This window comes from Mesoplodon bidens, assembly GCF_964165515.1.
Source record: "Mesoplodon bidens genome assembly, chromosome: 4".
In the NCBI taxonomy this organism is placed as follows: domain Eukaryota; kingdom Metazoa; phylum Chordata; class Mammalia; order Artiodactyla; family Ziphiidae; genus Mesoplodon; species Mesoplodon bidens.
Window position 1 is genome coordinate 150,719,848 of NC_138160.1, and position 22,625 is coordinate 150,742,472.

The 22,625-nt window shown below is 63.4% G+C and overlaps 1 protein-coding gene across 8 annotated transcripts in view; it reads right to left on the minus strand.

Moving 5' to 3' along the window:
- The window catches only part of DOT1L (DOT1 like histone lysine methyltransferase), a 57,600-nt gene that overhangs the window by 12,270 nt on the left and 22,705 nt on the right, over positions 1-22,625 (minus strand). For 3 of the 8 annotated variants that reach the window (XM_081230750.1, XM_081230745.1, XM_081230748.1), the window contains 19 exons: positions 21,076-21,139; positions 20,264-20,492; positions 18,556-18,650; positions 18,095-18,157; positions 12,737-12,792; positions 10,666-10,745; positions 6,665-6,733; positions 6,047-6,153; positions 5,811-5,852; positions 5,036-5,146; positions 4,691-4,925; positions 4,298-4,390; positions 3,411-3,502; positions 2,916-3,017; positions 2,543-2,680; positions 2,250-2,375; positions 903-1,387; positions 616-751; positions 115-312 (listed from right to left, as the gene is read on the minus strand). In XM_081230750.1, the coding sequence (XP_081086876.1) occupies positions 115-312; positions 616-751; positions 903-1,387; positions 2,250-2,375; positions 2,543-2,680; positions 2,916-3,017; positions 3,411-3,502; positions 4,298-4,390; positions 4,691-4,925; positions 5,036-5,146; positions 5,811-5,852; positions 6,047-6,153; positions 6,665-6,733; positions 10,666-10,745; positions 12,737-12,792; positions 18,095-18,157; positions 18,556-18,650; positions 20,264-20,492; positions 21,076-21,139 (2,521 nt within the window). Of the gene's footprint in view, positions 1-114; positions 313-615; positions 752-902; positions 1,388-2,249; positions 2,376-2,542; positions 2,681-2,915; positions 3,018-3,410; positions 3,503-4,297; positions 4,391-4,690; positions 4,926-5,035; positions 5,147-5,810; positions 5,853-6,046; positions 6,154-6,664; positions 6,734-10,665; positions 10,746-12,736; positions 12,793-18,094; positions 18,158-18,555; positions 18,651-20,263; positions 20,493-21,075; positions 21,140-22,625 lie in introns of those variants that run through there. The other 5 variants (XM_081230752.1, XM_081230747.1, XM_081230746.1 and 2 more) reach the window with 4 other exon arrangements.

The following is a 22,625-nucleotide window of genomic DNA, read 5'->3' on the forward strand; positions in this document are numbered from 1 at the left end:
AATTGAACAAGAATGCTCTGGGCCTCGAGGGGAAAGAACAAGAGCAATGGCTCTCTTGGTGCCTACACACAGTGCCTGGGGACGTCAGGCTTCCAGGCCGAGGGCCTCACTCACCACCTTCTCGGCGCGGCTGGGCAGCACCACGCTGGCCAGAGGAATGCTGACTGGCAGCTTGCTAGGCTGCACGGTGCTGAGCGGGATGCTGACGGGCAGGCTGGTGATGGCCTCCCCACTGCTGGCGTAGGTGCGCTCCTTCAAACCCTGCAGACACACCACCGGGCCGGCCTGCTCCCGCTGACCAGGAAACTGGACCTTGAGCACCGCCCCGAGGGACACAGCAGTCCTCCAACCAGTGACAAGTCACCCCCACCCCAAAGCGATCCTCCCAACCTGCCAGGGCCCCCGCCCATCACCCCAGCATGCACCCCATCACAGGAGCGCAGCAGGCTTTTCCCCTCCCCTGCTGCTCAACCCGGCCTCTCCTTTCCCCAGAGTCAATCCCACTCTTCCAGCCTCACCCAAGGGCTAGGGCGCGGCCAGGCAGCCTCCCACCTGCCTTCTCAGCCCTACACCACCCCGCGCGCATGGGCACTTTCACAAGAGCGGTGGCCTCACCTTCTCACTGCCCTTCTCTCCCGTCATCTGCAAGGCCGCAGGGGACGAGGGCCGAGGGTCCTGTGGGCTCAGTTTGATGCTGTTGGCGATGCCGGGGCTCTGGTACGGGAGGCCGTTCTCCTTGGTGTGCTCAGCTCTGGAAACCAGACGTGTCCTCGGTCATTTTCTGGGGAGCCCTCAGAGCCGCGATTTTGCGTTCAGAGCTGGCCGCCTGGGCCTAACAACCCCCGAGATTCTCTTCCAAACTGACGATCCCCCGCTCAGAAGGACCCCCACCACGAGCTCACCGTGGGTGCAGATCGCTGGCGGTCGCCCTGCTGTTGGCTGTGTGGTCCTGGCTCAGGTGGCGCCGCAGCACCAGCTTGGCAGGGGAGAGCCTGGTGTAGTCGGGCAGGGCCAGGCCAGACAACTTCTCGAGCCTCGGCCGGCCACTGTGGTTCGGGGTGCAGGGCACGACCTCCTGGTCCAGGGGGGAGGCCAGGTACTGGGGGGTGTTCTGCTTGGGCGAGGGCCGGCTCAGCGCGCTGCAGAGCTCATAGCCGGCCGCGTGGCCGTTCATGGACAGCTCCGGGCTCATGTTGCTCAAGTGGTGCAGGGAGAACCTGGCACAGTCCAGCTCCAGGTGTGGCCGGCCAGGCTCGGCCTCCGGCTCTCGGCCCAGGCCACCCTTCCCGCGCAGGTGCAGGGACAGGGAGTCGTCGGGCGGCACGCAGGACTTGAGCTGAAGGAGCTCCTGCTGCCGCTGGCTCTTCTCCAGCTCCACGATGCTGATCTGGGGGACGAGAGGAGGCGTCAGGCCTGAGAGGCCCCACGCCCAGCACCTCACTGGCAGGGACGGTCCTGAGAGAGCGAGAGGGATGTGGGCCGGCTAGTGTGACGGGCAGATGCGCCGGCCTGAGGAAGCGAGGGGCCCAGGCTCCGTGGCTGTCACCACGACCGTGAGGGTAAGGTATCGGCCCCGCCCCGGGGGCGGGGGCCCCAGGGGCGGGGGCCCCGGGGGCGGGGGCCCGAGGCATCGTTGGGCTCTCCCCACAATGAATCAAGGGCCCACAGCTTCGGGCCGCCTCTCGGTGACACAGGAGTGTCAGGACCCAGCGCGCAGCCTCCCGAGACGACTCCTGCACACAGGCTGGCAGCAGGGCCGGGCCACCACAGGAGGCAGTGCGACACCGTATCCCGGGACCTATAGCCACTCCGACGGCTACTTGGGGGAAGCGTGTCTTTAAGGACGTAGCCTCCAGAGCAGCCTCCGGTGCAGAGGAATTCACTGCAGTGCCATTCTGCAGTAACCCATCCCTGAAAGAGCCCCCAGAGCCAGGCAACGGCAAAAGCTTCATGTAAATCACGAAACCTCGCTGGGGAGACGCAAACGTGGTGGGAGGCCTCGGCCTGCAGACGGGCTTCCGGGAAGCCCGCACCCGCGCGCTGATCTGTCCGTCCTTCCTTCCCGCACCATCCTCTGCTCAGCTTGTCAGCACGAGCTGTTCTCACGGTGCAAGCGAGGGCCACCAGCGGCAGCCTCAGAAACAAGGCGCTCGCAAGCCCAGGCGGTGTGGCGGGGACTGGGCCTAGGACGCTGGTTCTGGCGCCCCAGCTGAAGCCCGGAGCCCCCCCGCCTCCGACAGGCTTCCTACCTGCAGCTCCAGGCAGTGCCTCTGCTTCTCCGAGATCTGGCTCTTCAGGGCCTGCTTCTCCTTCAGCAGGCCCTCCAGGGACAGCGTGGACCAGTCCAGCTTCAGCTCCTCGCACCGTGCCTTGAGCTGTGGGGACGGGCAGGTGGCCGTGAGGGGTCGGAAGCCCCCGGACACCCCACGAGGATCCTGAGGGGGGACGGGGGGCTGCCAGGACCCACTGCCGCAGACTCGGGGCTGCCCTCGGGCATCTCTCCATCCCAGGACCCGGGGCCTGGGGGCCCCCGCCGGCGCACCAGCCGCAGGCTCTGGCTCCTAAGCTCCCGGTTGCCCTTCTCCAGCTGCTCCGTCTGCTCCCTCAGCTGCTGGTTGTGAGCCGAGATCTCCTTCTGCGCTTGGATCAGGTCGTTGTAGGTCAGCGCCTTCACTCCCAGCTGAGGACAAACGACGGCACAGGGGGGCTCTCACGGGGGGCCCGGGGGCATCACGAGGCAGGAAGCCTCCCTCTGACCACCTCCAGGGAGACTTTCAATGTGAAGAGCACCAGGAGGGCACCAGTCCTTCTGGATCTTAGTCAGACGTCCGGGCTGGGCCCTGGGCCCCGCCTGCCCCCCATCCCACGCCAGGGCCGTCTGCGTGGCCTCAGGGTGGCCAGGGCAGGGCGTCTACCTCATCCAGTTTCTGCTGGAAAAGCCTCTTGATCTCCTCCTTCTGAGCTTGGCAGTGGCCGAACAGCTGCTGCACGGCGCCCAGCAACCGGGCATTCTTCTCCTGCGGGGCAGGGCCGTGAGCATGAGGCCCCCGGGACGGGCGCCCCGTCTGACTCGCAGCCCGCCTGGCAGACACGTTGGTGGACACGCACCCGTGAGGAGATTGGCCAGACCCCCCATCAGGGCCTCACCCAGGAACGTGGCACCACGTGACCAGGAGCCACAGAGACTGACGCTTCCTGCCCCCAGGAAAGCCGGGGTGCCCGCACCGGGCCCGAGGGCGGCCGCACCTCACAGCCCCCCACCCCAGCTCCGCCACCGAGGCTGCAGGGCACACTGTCCCCAGACGAGGACGCCTCAAATGGGGCAGCAGGGCCCGGCCAGCCGCGGCCCGGGGGCCATCAGGCCCCGCAGGTGAGGGGAGCTGGGCCTGGCAGCACCAGGTGCGGCTCACCTTCTCCTGGTCCAGCAGCTGCTGCAGGTTGGCCTTGTACTGAGGGGTCTTTGTGTACGCCAGGAACTGTAGGTACTGAATCTTGAAGGATTCTACGAGCGGAGCCAAGACAAGGTTTTAACTCAGAAACCCTCCAGCTGAGGCTCAAGGCAGGGGCGGGTGGGGTTCGGGAACGACGCGCAGGCTCCCCAGGGCCCAAGTGGTGCTGGGGTTGCACGGTGCCGTTGTCGTGCCGCGGCCCGTGTCCCCACACTGCCTCAGCATGTCCCGCCACGTGGGGCTCGCACCCACGTGGGGACCCTCGCAGCTCCTGCCATCCCCAGCCCGTTTTCGTTCTCCCCAAGGACACATGGGTTGCGATCAGCCAGTCTGCCGGTCTTCTCGGTAAATATATGCTACTGATGTTGAATTGAGAAAACTGTACCAGAGTTTCCTTCATCCACTTTCTGAAGGGACGAGGCATCTCAAGGCAGCCCAGCCACGTGAGCACGAGCTCGACTTGGCAGGACAGGGCCCTGCTCCCTCGGGGCACCGGGCTTATCCCGGACACGTCTCCCTGACACTGCAGACACGGGGCTGGGTACTTCCCTGTGGGGCACCCTGGGCACCGTGGGTGGTGGAACAGCATCCCTGGCCTCCACCTTCTCGACACCAGGAGCCCCCCCTCCAGTTGTGACGATGCCCCAGACGTGGCCTCACTTCCCCTGGGGCAGGACCGCAGCCTCAGACCGCCGTAGGGGCCCCGCTGACCCCGAAGCCCAGGCGCGCCCTGGCAGGACTGAGCCTGAGCCCTGGGGGTGGTGCACTTGGCCATGCAGCGTGGGTTTCCCAGGGGGTCTGCGAACAAGCCGCCCCGCCCACCCCCCCCCGCCCCCCCGGCGGCTCACCTAGCAGCCTGTGCAGGGCGGGCGGGGCGGGCGCCAGCAGCAGCTGCTCTGGGGGGCGTCGCTGCGTGCTGGGAGGTAGCTGGTAGGGGGCGCCTGCAGGGAGACAGCGGGTCACGCTCCCTAGACACCAGGCCCTGCGTGACGCCCCAGCTGCCCAGCCAAGCTGCCACCAGACCCCAAACCACGGCACTTCGCCCTGCCTGAGCGGGGCTTCTGCACGGGACCCCCGGAGAGCCCTCGGGAGGCTTTGGAGCTGGAGCACCACGCCCCCCACCGAATACTCAGTGCAGACGCTGTCGCAGTGGCTTCTGCCCAGGCCGGTAGGAAAAGGGATAACAGTGAGGTTCCCCGGGATCCCAGAGCACAGCGGGGCGGGGGCGAGGAGGCACTCACCCTGCGGCGAGGGTGACGCCGCCCGCGACACAGTCTGGGCGTGCAGCAGGTCCAGTGCGCTCTGGGTCTTCTTGGGCTTGCGCTCGGGGTTGGTGGTGCTCATCTTCTTGGGACGTCCGCGCTTCCGGCCGGCCATCTTCCGGCCCTTCTTGTTCAGCTTCTTCTTCCGGGCCTTGGAGGGAGACGGCTTCTTGACAGCAGTCGCCCCGGCTTTCTCTTCCTCAGCACCAGAGTCCTAGTGGAAGACCACGTGAGGGACCAGCCGGCGACGTGGGCTCCCGGGGGCAGCCTGGCTCCCTCCCCCGAGACCGGGGCACCCCATCTGGCTGGGGGCAGGGTGCTCACCATGGGGGTGTCGGCGGGCATGGCTGCCTTGCTCTCGGGCACCTTGGTGGGGGTGGTCGTGTTGCTCTTGTTATCCCGCTGCTGCCGGCGCCGAGCTGCCTCTTGTTCCTCCTGGGGAGCAAGCGGGGGGCTCATCCTCTGAACCGCGGGCACCATGGAGACCCTCCTGCCTGCAGGGGCCCTGCAGCCCTGGCCCCGGGGGAAAGCGAGGTACACACACCCCACACCCAGTCTCTGCTGGGAACCCGGTGGCCCCCCGGACGGCCAGGCCTGGCCCCACCCGCGGCGGGCGGTCCCAAGGTCCCCACAACCATTTCCCCACCAAGGGGCGCGCTGTCCACAGGCGAGGGCTGAGGGACACCCACGGCAAGAGGAGGGAGGACAGGGCCACCCGCAAGGCCGCCCTCTGTCTCCAGGTGGGGGTGGCCGTCACCATGCCCTGACCCAGAGGCCCTAGTGCGGCAGGAAGGGCCCGGGCAGGGGGTTCCTCCAAGGCTCACGTGCTTGTCTGAGCCTCCAAAGAGGAAGACACTGGGACAGACGTCCCACGAGATTCAGAGACAAAGTGATGACCACAAGGCCGTGGGACATTTTGAAAGGTTGTAATTCCAACCTATCTTCCCCCAAAATCTCTCAAGAAATGTGGCCAGGGTGAAGCTGCTCAAGACGCGGCCGCCACAGCCAGGGGGCCCCAGCGCCCAGGCCCACGCCCGGCCACTCGGGATGCCTCGGGCCCTGGTCAGCTTAGAGATCAAGGGCAAATACACAAACTTACCCTGAGTTTTGGATTTTTCAGACTAGAAAAATAGTTTTCAAGCTAAAAACGGAAAAGGAAAAGAAAATGTCTCATTAGCGATGGAAAACCCTGTCAGGACAAGAGCCACACCCCAGACCCACCGACGTCAGGCAGTGACGGGCGCGGTGAGCGCTCGGGACCCCGGGTTGGGAGCAGGACCTCTGCCCACCCACGTTAGCTGAGAGGCGGGTCGGGGAGGAAGGGATGCCACTCACTATGGTGCGGTCGATGGTGTGCAGGTAGTAAGACACCGGCTTCCCCGTCCACGACACCGAGCCTTTTAGCGGCGACAGCTCCACGACGCGCATGATGGTGCCGATGTCTGTGCACAACGGGGCACAGGGGTCAGGGGTCGCCAGGGCACCAGGGGGAGGGGTATGGCGGGGCTCAGGTCCCAGGCGCGTCCCAACCGCCGGCTGGGGAGGTGCCCACGGCCCTCCCCACACCCAGGCGCCTGGCCAAGGTCAAGGGCGACAAGCCCACAGGGCGGGCTCCAAAGGCCTGCGGGGGCCGATGTGGCAACCAAGCAGCCACGAGGATGCCCAGCGCCTGAGGGTCCTGCCACCCCGTGGGCCCGCACACACTGCTGCTCATCCTTGTCACTGCTCCCTTGGGTCCCGGCACCACGGTCCTGCCCAGGGCCACGTCTGGGGACGTCTGGGGTTGTCACAACTGGGGGCCTCCTGCATGGAGTGAGTGCGGCCGCCGCTCCACATCCCACAGTGCCCAGGACGCCCCCCGCCGTCACCACTGCTGGCAGGCGACCCCGCTTTAACCCATGGCAGTGCTCATAATTGCACGTGTTAAGAACTCGGCAATAGGAGAGCTCTTACCACTCAAGTTTCTACTGTTTATTCTGAAGTTCAGAGGTGCAAAGGGCTTTGAGGACACAATTCTGCCACCTAAAACACAGAGAGGGATCAGTGCCGGCCGTGGGGACAGCAGCACGCGATGCGAGCAAGAGCCTGATGAAGGTTAGAGCACCAGGACGCAAAAGCACCCAGAGAAACCAGGCCCCTGAACACAGAAAAGCCGAGGGACTGGTAGGCCTGAGTTAATCTCACAGATGAAAGCAAACAAAGTGGCGCCTTAGAGCTCTGACCCGTCTCACGATTTGCTTTCCTTCAAGACGCGCTCAGGGCCTCACAGTCCCCTGGGTCTCACCGTGGGGCCCGCTGGGCACCCCCTCTACAACTTCTGCACTGTCTAGATGTGCCACACCCACACCAGATCCGGACCAGAACCAGCCCTGACCCCAGAGACAGACAGAACCTGAGGGAGAACCGGGTCCGGACACACAGATGGAACCTAAGGCTGGACCAGGCCCTAACACAGAACCAACAGAACCTGAGGGAGAACCGGGTCCTGATCCACACACACAGACAGAACCCGAGGCAGGACGAGGCCCGACTCCAGGGAAACAGGACCTCAGAGAGAACGGGGCCCAGACTCCACACAAACAGAACTTGAGGGAGAACCGGGTCCTGATCCACAGGAACAGACAGAACCTAAGGCAGAACTGGGCCCTGACCCCACACAGACAGAACTTGAAAGGGTCAGGTCAGCAACAGCTGCACAGAAAACAGTTTTTCCAATTAACTCCGGGCACGTGTGCAGTCATTGTAGGGAAAAGAAGAACCACAAGGACCCGCAGCCTCCTGCAGAGAGGTCACCATGATTGATGATGTCACCCTCAGGTTACAGACGTTTCCCCCATCCTGTATGAAACACTGTCAGGAAACGTAATACACCAGAACGTTCCAGCGTAGGAAATACAGAACCAAATATAAAAGTCAAAGAAGACGCGTTACGAGTAAACTGAAGCAGTCAGGATGAGCCCACTGCTCGCGCACGCGCTCACGGCTCCCTGAGCCCCAGCCTGGCCTCTGGGCGCTCCCCACCCCGAGGAGGCGGCGATGCCAGGTCCCGGGCTGGCTAGGGGAGAGTTTGGGCAGTCGGCTGGTTGTGCCAGCAGTCACAGCAGCCAGAGGCTGAGGGGGTCCCCTGGGCGCACCTGAAGAGTGTCGAAGGGAGGATGCTCGAATTAGGAATGTGTCCCCTGCAAGGCTTCTGGGACAACAGGTGCCCTGAGGGGACTTCTGTGGGCATGTCAGCAGGGGCCCCGAACCGGCTGCATGCAACACCCGGGCGCTCAGGTGGGACATGGGGTGTGGAGGGCAAGGTCAAGATGACCACGAGGGACGAGTGAAGAACGGGTGACATCCCACGAGACAACGAGGCCCGATGCCCAGCGGGCCACATCCAAAAAGATGGAGGGGCCACAACCCGAGGCCCTAAGGCTAGAGAGTCGGGACCGCACAGCCCAAGAGGCGCCTGTGACAGCTGGCAGAGCAGGAACCCACGCTCCTCTCCTGGGTGGGGTGCGGGGATGGGCGCCGAGTGCTCAGGAGAGGGGCCCGGGCAGGGCGCTTGTTCCCACAAAACCATCAGGAGCGACCCTGCCGCATGCTCAGGCTCACGCTCACCTGCACACGCAGACACGCAAACACACACGCAGCCGGTGGTGCTGAGGGCAGCTGGAAACTCTCTGCGTCTATGCTGGGTGACTCTTTCCCCTCTCCTGTTTGCTTGAAATGTTTCATAACAAAACGTGGGGGACACACCCCGTTTCTCTCTCCCGGCCACAGAGGACATGAGGACGGCATGGGGGCCTCCCCGCAGCTGTGGGGACAGGGAGCAGTGGGGGGTGGGCAGGACAGAGCGCAGCACGTCTGCCCTGCCGGGGCTCCTGCGGCACGTCAGGGAAGACCTGACATGGGAATCGGAGCAGCAGCAGCAGCCAGAGAAGCCGCCCTCATGAGCCCAATGATGAAGACGCTTTCTGGAGACCTCCCTGCAGGACAGGTGACTCCTGCCATCTCATGTCACGACTGGAGAAGCATGGGGACACACTGTCAGGGCCTCATCCCCGGCCAGGCCCCAGGAAGGGGAGCGGGCAGAGCCCAGCGAGGCCGTGGGCACGCGGGGCAACAGCATATCCGGCCTCACACTGAGGTCACAGCCCACGGCGGGCCCGGGAGACCGGTCCCGTCCTGCCAGGAGGACCCCGAGAAGGATGGGCACCTGAGGCTGGAGCTCTCACATGGATGGCGACAGCCCCTGGCCGAGGACCAGAGCCTGGCCGTGTGCGACTGGGCATCCAGGGAAAGAAGCCCGCGACTCCACGAGGGGTGGGATGACCCCCACGCTCCCGGAGCAGAGTGCGTCACAGGGCACAGACGGAGCCACCGTCATCCTGAGTGTTCACCACACATGGGAAGCTACCGGCTTCCCCACGGGGAAGAAACAAAGCAGCAGGTGAGGAGCAGGCGCAAGGGCACAGGACAAGGGGAAACGCGGGCCCTCCCTGGGTCCCCCAGCTGCTGCCCTGCTTGTCAGGACCATCGATGGGGCTGGGACAGAAAGCGCCCAGCTTTCTGAGGGAGGCAGACTGGGGAGGATGGCCTGAAGAAGCAGCCGCTCCTCCGTCCCCTCTTCCTGGAACACACCGGACCTGCTCTCCCACTCTGAGCCTAAGCCCAACTCACCATGGGACCCAGGGGCATGCACAAGAACACAAACTAGGTTCAAAGAAGCTGGTCAGCTCCCAGCTGTTTAGAAGGCTCCCGCCCAGGTGTCTGCATTGGTCTGATGCTCCATGTGCACAAGGACGCCCCAGGCACAGCTAAGGGACACCTCATGTGTGCTGCTGGGCCTGGGCGGGCGCGACCCACCCTGGCGGCTAAGCCAAGACCTCGAAGCAGCTCCCTCCCTGCACCTTCAGTGGCCTGGAGGGATCTCACTCGGGGACCACCCTGCTCAGGCTCACCATGCCAGAGGGAGGAGCTCGGGACACAGGAAAACTGAACAACCCCCGCCTGCGTTCCTGAGGAGGGGAGAGTCCGCTCAGACACCAGGAGCTCCCGTCGTCCCAAGCGCTGGGCCTTGGCACTTCCCTCCCGGTCTCTTCGTGGCCTGTCGAGACCTCCCCCATACAAAGTTCTGGCCAGATGCCAACAGCACTCGCTCCACAAAAGCACCAAGGTGACCCGTGAGTCTACACACTTTCATAAGTCCGGGGAGAACGCGCCCTCCTACATGCTGAACGGATCCTGACTTGAGAACAGACCCAGCCTTCAGCTCCGCCCCATGACCTCTCCCTCCAGAGCTGTGCCCAGCAGTTCTGGCAGCGCTTCCAAGACTTGGACACGAGAAAGGTGAGGTCCCCTCCAGCGTCCGGGTCTCGACTGGCCCGGGGACCAAGGGTGAGGGGGAAGGGGAAGCAGGGGGGGTGGCGCTGGCCAGGCAGCCCGGGTCCAAGTACGGGAAAGGCCCGGCCGGCAAAGGCCGTGGGGCCGGCCAGGGGAACCCCCGTGCCCTCAGCGCCCCCAGGTTAGGGTTTCAGATCACGTGGGGACACCCAATCAAGTTTCAGTTTCCCATACACAGTGAAGTATCCTTCAGGAGAAGGCAGGATGTCCTTGAACTAAGAAGTCACTCCCTGTCTCCGGGAAATCCAAATGAACCAGCCAGCCTGCAGCTCCCTTGCTAATCTGGCCCCCCGCCCCAGTCCTTCAGGCCGGCTGCAAGCTGGGGCCTGAGCGGGGGAGGCGTCGGGTCTATTCCACCACACGCGCTGAGCTGCGAGGCCCCCGCCCACAGCCTAGGTGACAGTAAGAGCCACGGTGGACGGGACCCCCTGCCTGAGGCCTTTGCACCAGGGCTGAACCCGATGCCAGTCAGGACTCCACCACCCGTGACCAGGGCCAGAGCTACACAGCCCCGAGCAGGTGCAGACGCGGGATGCACAGGGGCGGGAAGGGGAGTTCGTTACCTTCCTTCATGTTTGCGAACCGCTCCTTCAGCTGGTGATCCACCTCAGGACCAAAGGCAAAGTTATTCACAAATATAACACTGCAAAATAATATTCCAGTTGAGTGAAAGGAGGTTCTACTTGCACACACACGCAGAGCCGCAGCGCCTACAACGCCTACCGCCTCTGCCGCCAGCTCTGCCCGCACCACCTCCGCCCTGCCTGGGGACGGGTGCCAGGGCCCAGAGGCTGTGACTGCCACCCTGGGTGCTGTGAACACGGACACCGCGACAAGCAGACTGCTGGCTTCCTTGGGAAGGCGCGCACGGACACGGGCCCAGGGCAACGGGCTGCTCCCCCTGCCCCTCCGGTGCCCCGGGGTTGGAAAGCGGGCAGCTCAAGTGCCACCTGGGCAGAGTGGTGCGAGAACACCCAGGCAGGAAAGCAGCACAGACGCATCAAGCTGCACCACCACCCAAGGGCCCAGCGCCAAGTTCTTCCGAGGCAGGGCCTGGCCCATCCTCTCCAGTTTCTCAAACGTTCTCTGGCACCTGACGGCCCGAGGAAGCGCTGCCTGAAGACGCCCACCAGGTGGTGGGAGGCTGCTGCCCGCACAGGCCCCCAACCTGTCCCCTCCTCTGCCCGCCGGCTCCTGCCCCCATGGAGGACCCCCACCAGGAATCCCTTCCCCATCTGAACGTGACGGAGAGCAGCGAGCTGTCTGCCATTCCATGCCACTTGTCTGGAATCTCGGTACTAGGACAGTAACGGAGGATCTGACCGGGGCGAGGATGGACACGGGCAGTAGGAGAAGCACTGAAGGTGTAAGCCAAGCTCTCTCGCTGCCGACCGCTTGGAAAGAAACCCAGATGCGGTGCGGTTCAGGTTGGGGCCGACGGGCAGAGCCCTGATGAGAGCGGCGAGCTGGGGAGGCTCCGACAGGGAGTGGGGCCGGCCTGGAGGGGTCCCTGCTCTGGGACAGAGCCTGGGAAGGCTGCACGCCAGGGCCTCAAGGTGGCCAAGGTGGGGAGAGGGGGTAAGCCAGGACAGACCCTGGGCTGCCTGAACTAGAGTCACCCAAGAGAAAACAAGGAAGCTCCCTGAGGCCCGCGGAAGCCAGGATGAAGACCCCTGAGCGCAGAGGAGCTGGTCAGGGCGGGGACACTCCCAACAGGAAGCAGAGCGCCTAGGGCGCTTGCCGTCTGGGGGGCACCGTCTGGGGGCCCAGCAGAGCCCGGCCTCGGGGCCTCGCGGTGCTCTGGGCGAGCTCTTCCTTGCCGGGCCACAGCTGCTGGGTGCCTCCTACGGGAGAGGCCCCCATGGCAGCTGCTCCAGAGCCCCCCGACCCCGTCTGATGGGGACACCCACGGAGTCAGCACGGTCCCCTCAAGGAAAGGGGGACAGCGTGTCCAAATCAGGTGAGACATTCTCACGGGAGAGCGAGACAAGGACAGGCCTTTGTGAACGAGGGACGCCTGTTTCCTACCTGCCCGCACGGAACCCAGTGGTGGGGCCTCGGGGCGCCATGCAGCAAGCACATGCAGAGGGAATGAGGGAGGCCAGACCACGAGGTCGAAGGGAAATGGTGTGACCCGCCCCCCGCCAGAGAGCTGAGAGAGTGACACGCCCGCCCCGCAGTCACCGAGGCCCGGCCACCCCCACTGAGCCACACGAGTGCCTCGCGCTCCACAGGTGCTGCCACTGCTGCCTCCAGGTACGCAAGTGCGGGGTCCAGCCCGCTCCCCAGCCCCAGGCCTGGGCAGGACAAGGGAAGGAGCCACGGAGGCAGAGCTGCCGGCAAGCTCAGGACACGCGGCGGTGTCAGCCTGGAGACTGCTTGCCACGGTGCCACCATCCATCCCGGGGAGGCCCGACAGCAGGAACCTGCACTGAGCTCGGGCCCTCCCCGCACTCTCTGGCCCCCCGCCAGCTGGGGTGACCCCCGGGGAGGGGGAGAGACCCGGGGAGGGGGAGAGACCCAGGGAGAGGGAGCGACCCAGGGAGGGGGAGCTGCGCCACCCAGCACCATCCTGCCCTGCCCTGCCCGGCAGGCCCCCGTGGCCCTCGCAGCCTCACTTTGGCCCGGCCGTACCTCGTGTTGGCGATCCGCTCTCTCCACTCCTCCGAGAGGAAATCTCCTCTCTCCAGCTGAAAGGAGAAAAGAGGGACAGCCCATCACTCAGGGGTCTCGCTCGCCTCTGCACCCCACCCCTGCCTGCCCCCCAAAGAAGAGATGGAATGAGCAGAGGCCCTGAGTGGGGAGGCCGCGGCAGGGCAGTGGCGTTGGGGCCAGGCTCCCACAAGGGGACGGCAGGGAGAGGCCGAGACCACGCCATGCCCATGCAGGGCCAGCAGGGGGCGCCCCGAGGCGGCCGTGCTGGACAGAGCACACGCGGCGAGGGCTCAGCTCTCCTGCACCACCTCGCCTGTCTCCCGCGCAGCAGGGCTGTCCTTATGCCCTCCGCACTGCTCTGACCACTATCTTTGTTAGCCGACTAATCTTACTGTGCCTCAAGGCCAGAGTCTGCCTGAGACAACTCAGACCTTATTAACCTAACTGCCCAGAACTGTACCATTTAACAAACCAAGAAATCTGGCTTTATATTTCTTCAAAAACAGGCTATCATCCCACTCCTCGGTGTCCACCCCAGAGATGTGAAAACAGACCTCCACAGGAAAACCTACACACCCTTGTCCGCAGCAGCAAAGGTGGGAACCCACGTGTCCATCATGAACGTGAACAGATAAATACCCTGTGATTCCTCCACACACGGGAGCATCACCCAGCTATAAAAAGGGATGAAGCCCGACACTCGCTGCACCGTGGACGGACCCTGAGAACACGATGCTCAGTGAGGGAAGCCAGACACAGAAGGACGCACAGGGTGTGATTCCAGTGATGGAAAACATCCAGGACAGGCGGACCCACAGACAGAGCGTCTCTGGGAGGGGGTGGAGGTGGTTGCTGGCGGCCCCCGTCTGCACCCCACAAGCCACCAGGTGACTGGAGGCCCTCCAGGCAGCGATGGGGCAGCGCCGCCCAGCAGGGCTGGCCCCTGAGCCTGTCTCGGGACGGGCAGGAGGGAAGACCCCAAGCGGAGGAGCCTGTGAGTGCCACGGCGCCCAGGCAGAGCAGCTGCAAGTCCGGCGCCCTCCAGCACATAGGAGTCACCCAGGGACACGAGGGGCCGAGCCCCACAGGGCAGAAGGGAGATGGCCATCCTAAAACACCCAGGTGCTGTGGGAGGTCTATGTCCCGGACGTCCGCGTCTGCTTGCTGGGTCCTCTCCCCTCTCGAGGCTGCCACGGTTCCCTGCGCACAGCCCAGCAGGCTCGGGGCACTGACCCAAGTCCAAAGTCCTTACGATGCTGCACAGGAAAAAGCTCAAGCTGCAGGCCTGCGGCCGTGTCCTGGGAAGGGCGCTCGGTGTCTGGAACCGGACCTCGGGGGCTCTCTGTTCGCACACTCTCTGGAAAAACACGGGGTCCACACAGGCACCTGCTCTCCTCCCGGAGTCTGGGGTCTCGGCTGACCAGCCGCCAGTGAGAACCCTGGGCTGGGTCTCTGTGGCCAAGAGAGCAGACCACAGCCCCTGGGCACTGGGTCTTGTGAGCCTCCCTGGGGCCCACACCTCGCTCGTGCTGTCACGTCTCGTTTGGGGGAGTGAGGTGCGTCCTGTGGAGTCTGGAAGCTTGTGCCTGGTCCCCTGGACCCACCCTACACCTCTTCCCTCTGCTGGTTTTGCTCCATCCTGTCTTTGAATAAACCGCAATGTGAGGACGACGTCTGCCGCGTTCTGGGGTCCCGCAGGCTCGTCCTGATGTGGCTTCTCTCTCCATGGGGGCTCACCCATCCAAGCCACACCGTTTCAAGCCACAGCACCACTGCTCTGTTGTGGCCTCACATTCAAGGCAAGAAAACAGCCACTGTCCCGGCCCCGCTGCCATTCGCCTCTTGACACAGACTGGCCAAGTCGGCTCTGTGTTGCTGGGGCCAGTGTGCCCGCGTTAACCGTGGCAGGAAGATGTCACCCCCAGCAAGGACCCGTGACTGGCCCCAAGATAACCAAGACCTCCAGTGTGGAGAAATGCACACGGGCATAAGAGAGAAGAACGGACCCCAGCCTGCACAGGCACAGGGACTGCCACCGCCTGCCCGGGGACCTGGCCGGGGGCACCACCCCACACGGCACTTCTGTGAGGCCGCCACCGCCCCAGGCAAGGGAAACCTGTGTGCCAGGCCCACTGCCGGAGGCCGACAGCACGGGGTCACTCGGCTGTTGCCAGGCGGAGGGGGCGCCCTGAGGTGTGACAGACGCAGGCAGAAGCCAGGCGCAGGGAGGGCCCAGGGCCTCCGACGGGAGGAGAGCTGTGGGCTGCAGGGCCGGGCAGGGACCAAAGAGGCGGCTCAGACGCCAGGAAACACACTGGGCTCGGAGGCTCCTGCTGGCTTCGTTCCCCCCTCAGTCACTAAGTGACAGAGGCAGGACCCTGCCCGCCAACCAGGTCACCTGCTCCCAGCCCGCAGTGGGGGCACCTTTCCAGACCCAGCCGGCAAGCTCCTGCCAAATCCAGGCGTTGGGCAGGGACTGTCGCCACACCCTCCTGGAGCAGGGCCACATGGACGCCAGAGGCACAGCTGGCTGCCGCTCCAGACACGGCCGCCAAGCCCACGACCAAGAGTCCTCTGAGCCGAGCTCTGCTCGCAGTCACCTCGCGAGGCCACAGAGCAAGGGCAACTGACAAGCACCCTGGACCTCATGAGGCCAAAGAGCGAGAAGGTTTACACACAGGGAGCCCCGCCAATGAGCCAGCTGACGCCAAACACCCACCAGGCCAGGCACTGCCGCCCAAAGGTGACGAGGGGAGGAAGGAAGGAGAGGTGACCCGCCGGGGCGGGCAGCCCACCAGCCTCACCCCCACCTCTCCCTCCAGCCGCGGGGATTGTACCAACAGCTAGAACCACACTCTGAATAAAGCAGCAAAGGCTGCCTGCGGATCCATCGGGGCATCCCTGGGACCTGCGTCAATGCAGACTTCTACACTAGGGGATTGAACTGCTTGGCCCTCTCACCAGAAGCAGGAGGCACTTCTTAAATTTAAAAACCTATGTTTTATGAGGTCATGAGGTCTTAGGAAAATGGTAAACCATCCAGGAACTCTTAGCAGCATGCCGGTGGATCTAGGGACTGGGCAGAAAGAAGTTTCCTGGATGAAACCAACTGGACTGACTGCCCTCAGCCTGAGCAACGAACACCAGAGGACGTCAGATGCAGAAGGGACACAGGAGGCCAGAGGATACACCCCTCGCTTTTCACTGAGGGGAGAGAATCGTGCAAGAAATCCCACCAGGAAAAAGGGGAGGGGAGCTGGGCCCAGTCTGTAGATGTGCAAGTCCTGGTCCAGGAACAGCAGAGCAGAAGCAGAGAGGGTGCAGCCGAGCTCACGCCACGAGGCCACACCACCCTGATGCCAAAGCCAAGCGTCACGAGAAAGGAAAACTACAGACCAGCATCCCTCTTGGCTGCAAATACCCTCAACAAAATAGGAGCTATACCCCAGGGCCAGGTGGGATTTACGCCGGGCATGGAAGTACATCAACCTTTGTACTCTGTCCCCTCAACAGGCCAAAGAAGAAAATCACACAGTGCAAAAGCAGCTTTAACAAAACCCAATACCCATTCACAATAAAGATTTTCAGAACAAAAATAAGAACAGAGGTGAACTTCGTCAACTTTAAAAAGAACATCCACAAAAAAACCCTAAAGCTAACATCACACCCATGGTGAGAAGCTCGAGGCTTTCCTGCTAAGATCAGGGGCAAGAAAAGGATGTGCCCTCTCATCCCTGCTCTTCAACACCATACTAGAAGCCCCGGCTAACGCAATAAGACAAGAAAAGGAAAGGGTACAGATTGGGAAGGAAGATGTAAAACTGCCTTTGTTCAAAGGTGATGTTATCGTCCATGTAGAAAATCCAAAAGAATCAACGACAACGACGACAACCCTGGAACTAATACAGCAACTACAGGAAGGTTGCAGGATGAGGGTATGGCTGTACGTCAGCACAGCGCAGACAGAAGTCAAGTCCAAACCCCCCAGAGTGGCCAGCACATCACTGAAGGAGGAGAACGAGGCTGGAGGCCCGATGCCATGCGGTTCAGGACTGACTCTCATGAAGACACAGCTGTCAAGACACTGCGGTGCCACTGAGAGAGCACACGGGGAGAGCGTGGGATGGAGCAGAGCGGCCGCTGGCCTCGGACGAATCAACAAGGACGGCTCAACAGAGAGAGGCAGCCCTGCAGCAGACGGGGCGGGGCAGCTGCATGTCTGCACACGGAGAAGTGAATGTAGATGCAGACCTCACGCCCTCCACAAGAAGTAACCAGAAAGAAACCACGAACCTACAGGCAAAAGGCACAGCCACAGAACTCCTACACGATACCATGAGGGTAAACCTAGGTGAGCTGAGGCTTGGCTTTTAAACACGACACCGAAAGCATGACCCATGAAAGGAGAAATGGCTAGGCTGTTCTAAGAGCCTGGAGCCCCCTCTCCTGCGCCCCCATCCGCCTCCCACCTACAATTATGTGACCCACTCTGGGTCCCTGAGGCGACGGGGACGCCGACTCTGGCCCCACAACCCTGCCCGCAGGACGGCGCAGGGAGAGCAGCAAGCATGGCAAGGAACTCCAGGAGGGGGCGTCAGGACCACGTGACCTGGGGCGCGTGAGATGGGAAGTGGTGGGTGTGGTGAAGATCCGGTTGCGGACCCCGCCCCCTGCGATGCCCCAGCAGCGGCCCAGGGGATGGTGGCTGCATGGCGGCTGTGCGTCCACAGGCAACCGAAACCTGGCAGAAAGACTGATGAAGCCTTGAGCACAGAAACGCACTCGAGCCGAGGATGTGGACGCGGACACCCTGGGTAGGAGGAGCAGAGAGAGAGGCCAGAGCATCCAGGATCCAGGAGCGAGACCCGAGGAACCTCGGCGTCGAAAGGCCGGGCTGAGCGATGCTGAGTGAGGGGCAGAGGGGCAGGCGGCACCGGTACAGCCGGGGGACTCATCCGCTGGGCCCCACGCTGCTGCGGGGGGCAAGCAGGAGAAACATGCCCTCAGCCGGCCCGTGGACGGGGAAGAGGCCGCCTCGCCCACACCCTGCCGCCCCCACGTGCCGACCCGGGAGGGGCGCTGCCTCGGAAAGAGCCGGTGCTCTGAGCCCTTGCCAGTGCCTGGGGGGCTGAGGAAGAGAAACGCCACATGGGCCACCTCTGTTCTCTGAGCGCCCGCAAGGGCCCCCAGGAGGGAGGATGAGAGTGGCCGGCCAGCAGAGGGTGGAAAGCGGTGGGGAGGGGGCTCCAGGTGGGAGAGCTGTCCCCGCCCCCGGGGGCGGAGGCTCAGGGCAGGCACTGCACCAGCAGCCACAGGGCATGGAGCGGTGGCACTCACTGTGTATTCTGCATGCTTTTTTCCATACCATTTCATCCACTTCCTGAACTCTCGGTCCATGGTCTGCAAGGGAACCGAACCAGACAGCCCATCAGCAACCAGGCAGCCGGGATGGCACCCACGGCTCCCCAAGCCCCCTTCCTCCCCTTGCCCGCCCGCTCCGGGGTTCCTGGCAAAGGCTCCCGACCGCAGGGAACCCGAGTCAGCGGGCGTGCGAACCACAACTCTAAACACGTTCCCGTGGGGATGACACCGCTCAGACGTGTGCTCTCCCCAGACCCTGCCACCCCCCAGGCAGACGCTGGCACAAGGGTGATGCCAGCTGACCCCATGGTGCTGGGGGAACTCCCCTCCCCTTGACCCCTGGCACAGGCCACGCCCTCGCCCCATAGGCCACCACAAACCAAGGTTAGAAAGAAAAGCGACAGATGCAACCATGCCAGGAGCCCAGAAGCGCTTACCTCCGCGTACTTGGCCGGGATGTCAGCTTTCTCGACACCATAGTGATGTTTGCAGTTGGTAGCAGCGGCGACCTGCAGCACAACCTGGCCCACTCCTTCAGAGAGAGAGACAGAGAGAGAGAGAGAGACAGACAGACAGCAGGTGTCAGATGTGCATTGTGACAGAGGCCACACCCCAGCCACTGGGGCGATGGCCACGGGCTCTCGGCAAAGGTGCCCGAGTGCTCTCCGAGGTCACAGAATGTGTTCAAATGCCCCAGGCCGTGGGCTGAGCCGCCACCAGGGGACAGCCATCTGGGTTCCACTTCATCATCCAAGGACAACACTCCACAGCCCCCCAACCAGAATCCGTCCTTGGTCCACGGCCACACATGGCATTAACTGTCCAGGCACAGACCCAGCTATGCAAGACCCAGGAACCCCTTGGGAAGGCTCCCGCCCGCCCTGGACACACCACGGTTCCATTACATGGCCAGCTTGCATCCTCAGCTGAGTCTGAAGCGGGCTCAGAGAGGGGGCGGGAGAGCCCCGCACCGCACACGCCAGCAGGACGCAGGCAGAGTCTGCGGGCATTTAGCCTTCACGACAAAAGGAAGCTTTTTAAATGGTCTCTCCTGAACTTAGATCAGTTGCACTTTAAATAAAGTGTCAGGAGCCCCTTGACTTCCCATTTTGAATAGAATGTACTCCAATGATGAAAACAAACCTCTATTCAGAAACAGGGTAAACAGGGAAGAGGACGAGCGGTCCCTCCCAGGGGACAGGGGGATGGCGTGGAGGGGGATGGCGTGGAGAGCTCGGCCTGAGGAGGCTTGGCGCTTCTCAGAAATCGTAAGCCTTTTGACACTAGGGGAGTTTTACAGGCTTTTAGAGAAATGACCTTCGAAGTACGTGCATTCTTATCAAAATATGAATCGTACACCTAAAAAGGACTTAAACCGACGATGACACCACGAAAGAAGCCATCTTCATCCCCATCTGCACGGCCCCTGCCCGGCTGAGACGGGACTTTCGGGTCTGTGAGCAGGTCACATGGGATGGCAGAGATGCCCCAGCGGGCTGTGCTGGGGGTTCCTGATGGAGCCGCCCAACAACATGCCAGACAGCACCCACGTCAGCCTGTGACCTCATGGGTCCCACCAGGAACCAGTCAGCCCAATGCTTACTCAGGCAGCACGGTGTGCCACGTGTGTGCCTGCCAGGCCCTACCCCCAGAACTCTGTGCAGAAGGACACCCCGTGAGCAAGCAGGGGGGCCGCTTGGGCTGGTGAGTGCGGAAAGTGGGGAGGGACTGCCAGCAAGGTGGGGGCTGGTCCGCCTCAGTGGTCCCTGGGGCCACCTGTGGGCCAAGAGCCAGGAGCAGCCCCAGGCCTGGGAGGGAGCAGGAGGGAGTGCAGCCACAAGGCCTGGGGGCACAGGGAGCAGGGCTCTCCTCTCAGCAGGAGCAGGCTGGGGGCGGGGGCGGGGGCAGGAAGCAGAGCCACAGCTCAGCACTGGCGGCTGGGGGGAGCCCAAGGACCTTCTCAGGCTGGCTTAGCAGGAGTGAAGGGGCAGCTTTCTGGGCACAGGAAAGGCGGGCTTGGTTTGCGGCCTGCTGGGTGGGGAGAGGGGTGTGCTGACTCAGGACTGCAGGGTCAGGGCCCCCCCCACTGCCTAGCACTTGCCCCGGACCCCTCCCGGCGGGCACATGGGCGTGGCCCACACTCACCACTACCCAGGTCCACAAACAGGTCGTCCTCGGTCATCTTTATCTCGTCGATCATCTGGGCAACCAGGTCGAAGGAGGTCTCCCCGTACACCTCCGGGGAGAAGGGCTCGTAGTTGTTGAGTTTCTCGGGGTCGGTCACCGAGTGGTTGTAGACCTGCTGCAGGATGTGGCGCAGGAGCCCCGTGGACGGCCGCGTGTTCAGCTTCATGGGCTGCGTGGTGCCCTTCCACTGCGGCACAGGGGGCGCCAGTCGGTCCACCTGGGCCCCGCCCCGCCGGCTGTGCCACTGCCCCCAATGGTGACGCGTGTGCACGGGAGCATGTGTGTGAGCCTGTGTGTGGATGTGTGTAGTATGAACCTGCGTGCATGCATGTACCCGTGCAGGGGTACGTGTGCACACGTGTGCACCCCTGGACCCAAGCAGTGTGAGCTCCCCAGCATAGCTCCCCTCTCCTAGCTGGTCTGTCCCAGCGCCCAGAGCGCCCGAGGGGTGGGTGAAGGACGGAGAAGCCCCAAGAAGGCTCCCTGTCACCCGCCCACCTGCCATGGCCCCCGGGGGCACACCAGGGCCCGGGACCCCTTCGGAAGTAACGAGGCCGCTCAGTCCCGACCGTCTGTGTCACAGCGGCTGCGGTTCCCCACCCCTTTCCCACTACATGGTCCAACACCCTGGGGTGCTGCAGGCTCTGCACTCCCAGGGCCTCAGGGGCCGGGTTGAAGCACCCAAGCGACTCGACAGGCAACGGGGTCCTGAAGCACAGCGTGGGCCCGGAGGAGGAGGCGGGCCCGAGGGGTGGGTGAAGGCCACATACCAGCTGGTGGATGCTGTCGATGGCCCGGTTGTACTTGTCACAGAGCCTCTGCATGCTTTCGAAGCTGAAAGAGGCAGGGGATAGCCGCTGGCCACTGCCGAGTTCGGAACAAGCCACTGGGCCTCATGGGAGGGGGCAGAGGTCCCAGGGGCATCATGGGGGTCTCCGCGGAGGGGTCGGCTCACGTGTCAAAGCCTTGGGCAGCGGTGCCCTGCAGGCCTTGGGTGAGGAAAGGGCTACGCACAGCCATCCGCAGAGAGAGGTGGGCGGGACCAAGGCCGCCTCACCCCCAACCCATGGATGCAATGAAGTCCCACCGCCCCAGGGCTGGGCCGCCCCTTCCCTGTCCTAGCCGGGGGCGGGGGGGCCTCCATGTTCACCCCTCGGCCTAACTTGAGTGGGCGGGGGGACAGCCGGGGCGCCGAGGGCCACGCTCAGGCAGAAAGGGCTCCCACTCTGCTGGTCGGGTGGAAGGGGATGACGGCCGACACCCCGGCTCTGCAGAGAGTAGGGTCAGCACCTCCCCCCTCACGCCGACATCACTTCTGTTTACTACACCTGTTTAAGTTTCTGACACTTTCACAGATATAAGCAGCCTGTGTTAGACACCTAACAAGGGAGTGGTCGGGAGTTTTTAACAAGACTAGGTTCTCCCAAACACCAAGGGAATGAGTTTTCAACAGAATCCCCTAAACCAGAGGTACCCCCGGAGCGGTATCTGGGGCCATTCGTGGTTGTCACCACTGGCATTGAGAGATGGGGCGGGGGCTGCCTGGGATGGCCCCGTGGAGGATGACCTGCCCGACGCCTGCAGTGAGGGGCTGTGCCTGGTGCCTGCGCTGCACAGGGGAGGGGCTGTCACTCGGGGGCTCGTCCAACGCCCCCTACAGGCAGGGCAGCAAGACGGCTGCTCCCCGGTGAGACACCAGGACTCCGGGGAACCCAAGGATGCACGCGGGGGTGCAGGGAGCACCCCCCGCAGCCCTCCCCACCTGCGTGTTCGAGATCCCCCAGCCCTTGACCCTGGCCCTGGAAGGGCTCTGGGAATCTAAGTGCGCCTTCCTTCCTCCTTAACAGAAGTAAAAGAATTCAACTGGGACCTGTAACCATATGGCAAGTTCAGTTTCCTAGCATGGCAGCTGCAGCTGAAAAGCCAGAGATCTCAAGCGGGAAAGAGCAGGCGCGGCTGAAGCCTGTGAAACTCACACACAGACACACAGAGAGCGATACGCGGCTCCAACACGCCGGGAGCAGGCTGACACGCCGCAACAAGGCAGGAAACCCACATTCCAGGGGAGCTGACCACGTGCACAGGCGCGAGGGGTCCAGCCCAGCACTGGGCCGCGGGGTCCCAGAGAGCACGGCCCAGCAGCCACCCGAGTGCAGTGTCTGTGAGTGACACGCCCATCCCTGGCCCCAGGCACCCACTCTTCGAAATGGAAGGGTGGACGCGATGGCCAGTCCATCTCCAACTCCTGTCTTCCTACGCGGGCCTCAGGGAGAAAACAACGCACTAGTTCACAACCTCACTTCCTTGTGTTCTGACTTCT